At 38.0% G+C, this 5,299-nt stretch overlaps 1 protein-coding gene across 2 annotated transcripts; it reads right to left on the bottom strand.

Moving 5' to 3' along the window:
- Positions 1 to 1,030: 1,030 nt before the first annotated feature.
- On the bottom strand, positions 1,031 to 5,086 carry BES1-10 (protein BRI1-EMS-SUPPRESSOR 1). 2 transcript variants are annotated; one of them, XM_006592876.4, is made up of 3 exons: positions 4,591 to 5,085; positions 1,521 to 2,293; positions 1,031 to 1,409 (listed from the first exon to the last, which is right to left on the bottom strand). In XM_006592876.4, exons 1-3 carry the CDS (start codon positions 4,804 to 4,806, stop codon positions 1,394 to 1,396), a joined length of 1,005 nt encoding a protein of 334 aa, XP_006592939.1. In that variant the 5' UTR covers positions 4,807 to 5,085; the 3' UTR covers positions 1,031 to 1,393. The 2 variants fall into 2 exon arrangements, with proteins under 2 accessions (XP_006592939.1, XP_003540501.1); XM_003540453.5 differs by lacking the exon at positions 1,031 to 1,409 and having other exon boundaries at positions 1,517 to 2,293; positions 4,591 to 5,086.
- Between the last annotated feature and the right edge of the window lie 213 nt (positions 5,087 to 5,299).

Raw genomic sequence — 5,299 nt, 5'->3', positions numbered from 1 at the left:
TTTGATCTCATGCAAAACCCTGTTCAATTCTGATCTATTATTGACTAGAAGCACGATAGGAGTAAGCACTTTGCTTTTTTTTTTTTAATTTAATTTTAATTGGCCAGTTAGTGAGAGCTTTTCGGTGACAATGAGTGTGTGAAGGACATTGCTCTTTCACTCTAGGAAGGGCTGCCACTCAAATTGGCGTAGTTAGATTAGAGCAAGTATTGACTGGAACCAAAAATGGCTGCTATCAAAGATCAGGGTCAAAGGATAGCAAAAATTGTTCGAAAAATAGACCCATCCTAAGAGGACAGAGCCATATTCCCGTTTCAGGGAAATCTCTGATAAGGTAGTTAAGTATTGTATTGTAGCTCACTGCTCCACCCGTGATCATTATAAACTAGTACTAAAATTTTACATTTCATTTAAGGAAAGTTCAACGACACCTAAATGGCTAAATTATAAAATGCATTTGAAATATTTACTTTGAGTAATATGAATTATTTGTTTAGAATAGGTCCCCTTAAAAAGGGGTTCATAAGGGGGTGGTCTACCCAGTTATATAAGCACTTATCATATTCATGAATTACCCCGAAAGGTCCCCTTAAAAACCGGTTCATAAGAATGTGGTCTACCCAGCTATATAAGCACTTATCATATTCATGAATTACCCGATGTGGGACTATTCTTAACAGACCTTTAGATTATTTTTGTTGCCAATTCCATCTATAGTTGCATATTTTTTTTCATGTTTAATATTTAATTTGTAAAAAAAATGAAATGAACCTTAATTTGACAACTATAAAATTTAAAATACCATTAAAATTAAATTCTAACTCATTTATAATGTGATTTTAACATACAAATATTTTTTTTTATTGATTTAGAATAGAAAGATACCGGTAGCAAAGCAATCATATTTATTTTATCAAAGTCTACAAAAAAATGATAAGCACGCCTACAAAATGATAAAATCTGTCGCCATATGGGGAGAAACAAAATCATAAAAACATAAAAGTGAGAGAAGAGATATTTTGTAGGCCCATTCAGTTGGAATTTGCATAACTTTCTTGATCATTCAGTTACAGTTGAAATCGAGTAATTTTTCCCTTTCAATATCAAACCAAGCCAATCCATACATGTATATGATCTTTCCCAGAGTATTAAAAGTTTTAACAAGACATTGACCACATGAAATGGTTGAAAACCACCCGAGACCTAGCTAAGGCTGTATATATAACTTAGGAACCAATAAAACCTAAGAGAAAATAAAAGAATAAAATAAACTGCTATTTTTTTCTGGTATGTAAAGAGCAACTACTTGCTGCTCATCTTAATTCCCTCCTCTAGCCTTTTCTACAGAATAAACAGAGTCAAAGTTCTTGTCGTTGAAGGGACCATTGACTATTCACTTATGGAGTAGCCTGCAAAAAGAACAAATTTAGGTTCAAATTTTGTTTCAAAAGACATGAAATTCCAACAGATAAAAAAAATATGCATAATTTTTGCCCTGTTTCATCAAATATTCTTGCTACCTGGTTTTTGAGCTCCCAAGAGTGAGCTCAAGATCATCTGTTCCGAAAGAAGCTTCATGGATCCTCTCCCCTTTCCAGGCATTCACTAAAACTGATGAGCTGCTTCCAAAGGCAAATTCATCTGAAACTGCTTCAGCCATTGGAATGTCAGAAGTGTTTTCAGAGCCTGCAGCTACAGCTGGAGAACATGTTCCACTTGCCCCTGGTGTCGTCCACATGCGGGAACCGCTGCCACCCATAGCATCTTCCTTGAAGCCAAATGGGTTGGAAGAGACCAGGCTGAAGGTTGGAGAAGTTGGTGTTAGTCCTACCTGAGGAATCCTGATCTTGGAAAACCAATCTGTTTCAGCAACCTGGCGACCGGGGCTAGGAGGAGTTGAAGAGGGCAGGAAGGTGTATGCAGGTCCGCCCCACGCTGCCGGACGAGTGGACAGATCCTCCCAGTCAGCGTTGATTCGGGGCTTTCGAGACGATGGAGAGCTGATTGGAGGAGTGACAGGAGCGCTGATGGAGCCGTTTGGAATGTACAGCTGCGGAAGCTTGGAAGAGGATGCTGATGATGATCCTGATGAAAGGTTTTTGAGCCATGGAATGAGAGAATTTCCATCAGCATTGTGGTTTGGAGGATAGGGGGATGCACGAGGGCTCGGTAAGCAAGAAGAGCCTGGACTAGGGTTGTAGGAAGCACAAGGACTTGGATGGTAAGATGAGCACGGGCTTGCTGCTGCAGAACCACCTACTATGTCCATGCGTTCAACAGGAGGCTTGCATCCCTTCATATAAAAAATCTTTTTGTTAATAATTCAGAGTCAACATATACAATAACAAGTCTCCAAATGACTAACATTTGTAAAACCAAGATATTTTTACCAACTAGATGGATCCACTGGCTATAAACAACAATGTAGCCTTTTTCCATTCAACAAGGCATCAATTCTGTCCTTAAATCTCTGTTTCACACATATAAATGTATTACACGGGACTAATTTGAAAAGCAACTGCTTATTATTGGACCTTGTAGCACCCTTACTATAAGCCAGTGGCATGAAACCCATAAACAATCAAGAAAACAAGCCTATCCAACAAAACTAATTTTAAATCATGAAGTAAATTTTTTCAGTGGAAAATTATACCATTGCTTAAATTCCACCAGTGAAGGTATAAAAATAAATATAGATGATGGAGAGAATTAACTAACTAGCGATAAAAGCAAAAATGTTGTCGGGCAGGATGCTCGTTTGTTAGTGTAATTTGCTTTCTTTTCTCTGTTTGCTATTTTCCCATGTTACAAAAAAAAAATAACAAAAACGTTGGTGACTAACATCTTAGCTAGCTAGAGAACAATCACGGCATAGAAACAAAGAAACGGACTTAGATGGTTTATAAATGGTCCACTAATAATTATACATTTGTGGTAACTAGGAAACTAAGAGTTGATATCTCTACATAAGGGAATGAGGTTCTTTTCTTTTAAATGAATCAGTGCATTTTATTAAACTTGCATCAACAAAAACAACAACCAACCAACAGATCACTTACTAGAAACAGATATCAAGCCATCTTTACAAATATTCCTACAGCTGTCAGAGTTGGAAAACGTTAACTCTCTTTACATCAATTTTGCCTAATCCAACACGTCAAATTTTGTCTGTCTTCAATTAAAACCATTTTGCAACCTAAAACTCATCACAAAAGTGTTCTTACTTCTCAGAATATCAATATGATCTCACTTTTATGGTAATGTGCATTAAATTAAAAGTATAGTATAATCCAACTAGATATCAATTCTGTAGGCAGCATCTAATACAGCATTTAAAACTTAGAACTGACTTAATAAGTTACCTCCTAAGTATTGAAAAAAGTTGCTTGCTTTCTTTTATATGAAATTGGATTGCTTGCCATTCTCATTAATTTTTGTATCCACTTTTACCAAAGATAGAATAAGCCCCTTTACACACACGTACTCACCCACCCCTCTTTTTTCCAAAATATATATATATAAAAATTGTAACGCAACCCAAATACAGAGCACAAACAAATCTGGTGAATCAAAACATACCGTCTCTCCAAATAGTGTGAGAGCGTCATCAACATAAAGGTACTGCATAAAAATAAATAAACGCAACCGCACCCCCTAAGAAAGAAGAAAAAATCACGAGAACTGAGTAAAAAAGGTACCCTCCAGATCAGAGAGTACACCGCAATGTCTGCAAAAGCTTCTGTCATGTTACAACAACAAGCACAACAAGCAGACACCTAAAAACACACGAAATTACCCATTTACCCCTACCAATTCCCAGAATTCCGGCATTCCAGGCCCAGCTAAGAAACTTTTGGCAATTCCATTGCCCATTACCCCCCAAAACCATAATAACGGCCATTTTCTTTCTCTTTTTTTTCTCCCCCTCGAGATCTATGCCCCCCCTGAGGTTTCTCTCGAGGATTATCATTATGACTCATCAAAACACCACCACGGAGATACAGAGAATCTTTTCACGCCCCAAAGTAAAAAACGCAGATCTAACCCCCCCACACCACACACACAATTCACAACCAAAAAGACAACACACATTCACATTTCACACAACACACACAGCAGCAATAATTTTAATAATAATAATAATAATAGAATCAGACAGCATCACTCTTTCCGTAACTCCCTGCGCCTTTCACGTCCTTTTGATTCCCACCACCAACAGTAGCATGTGCCATGCCATTAAACTAAACCAAAACGACACCGTATATACACGCCACCAAAAACAATCCACATTAAAAAAAAAAACTAGCAAATTCAGTAAAAAAATCCAAATTCATAAAAAAATCAAGCCAAATTTCTCAAATTGCACATCAAAACATAGATTCAGTTCAATTCACAACTAAATCTTCATCTGAATTATTTCGCGAATTATCGAGGTGAAACTCCGAAATTCTGATGACAGAAAAAAAAAAAAAAAAAAAATATATATATATATATATATATATATATATATATATATATATATATATATATATATATATATATATATATATATATAATTGTATCTAAGTTTCGTCCTCAAATTTATAATACCTTGCGATAGGTGGTGCCGTCGGCTTCGACGGTCCAGCCGGCTTCGTTGCAGAGAGCCTTGAGAACTTCGTTGTTGTCGCAGTGCTTCGGGAGCTTGTAGTTTCCGTACATTCTGAGGCCGGAGAAGATCTTCGCCGCGATAGCTCTCCTCCGCCTCTCCCGCCTCTTGTTGTTCTCCCGCTCCTTCCACGTCGGCTGCCTCGCGCCGGACGTCATTCTCTTGTCGCCGGAAAAATCAAAGAAGCTCCAAAAACAACAAAAAGAGAGAAACAAACACACGCGCGAACACGAAGGTTAATTAGAAAGAAACAGAGCGCGAGTAAGCGAATTATCGAGGAAAGGAAATCGTTTCTGTTAGTGTTTCTATAAGCTGAGGTAAAACGACGTCGGATTTGAGAAGTTTGGGATTGTGATCTGAGCAGATCTAGGCGAGTGAGGCGGGGTGGTGGCCGGAAAAGAGAGGAAGTGGGTTTGTGTTGGGTGTGCAGAATGGGGAGAAGGTGGACTTAATACGTTGAGGGAGAGGGAATTGGGCTTGCTTTTGGGGCTTATTTACGGATGTGCCACTGGATTTAGATAGAGAGAGAATGTGAAATGTATTAGTATGGGGGAGTGGGATTTTCGTACGTGCGTGACTCGACTACGTGTTAAGGTTGACTGCCTTCTCTAATCTGCATGCCAGTCTAGTAAACTAAACGAATTTGTCGGG

The sequence above is a fragment of the Glycine max genome, chromosome 12 (genome assembly GCF_000004515.6).
Source record: "Glycine max cultivar Williams 82 chromosome 12, Glycine_max_v4.0, whole genome shotgun sequence".
Classification (NCBI taxonomy): Eukaryota; Viridiplantae; Streptophyta; class Magnoliopsida; order Fabales; family Fabaceae; genus Glycine; species Glycine max.
This window is presented reverse-complemented; position numbering and strand designations above follow the sequence as displayed.

Coding starts and splice junctions, on each gene's coding strand:
- BES1-10 (XM_006592876.4), bottom strand. CDS start 4,806: ATGACGTCCGGCGCGAGGCAGCCGACGTGGAAGGAGCGGGAGAACAAC. Junction 2,294..4,590: donor ACGGCACCACCTATCGCAAG/GTATTATAAATT, acceptor TTTTATATGAAG/GGATGCAAGCCTCCTGTTGA.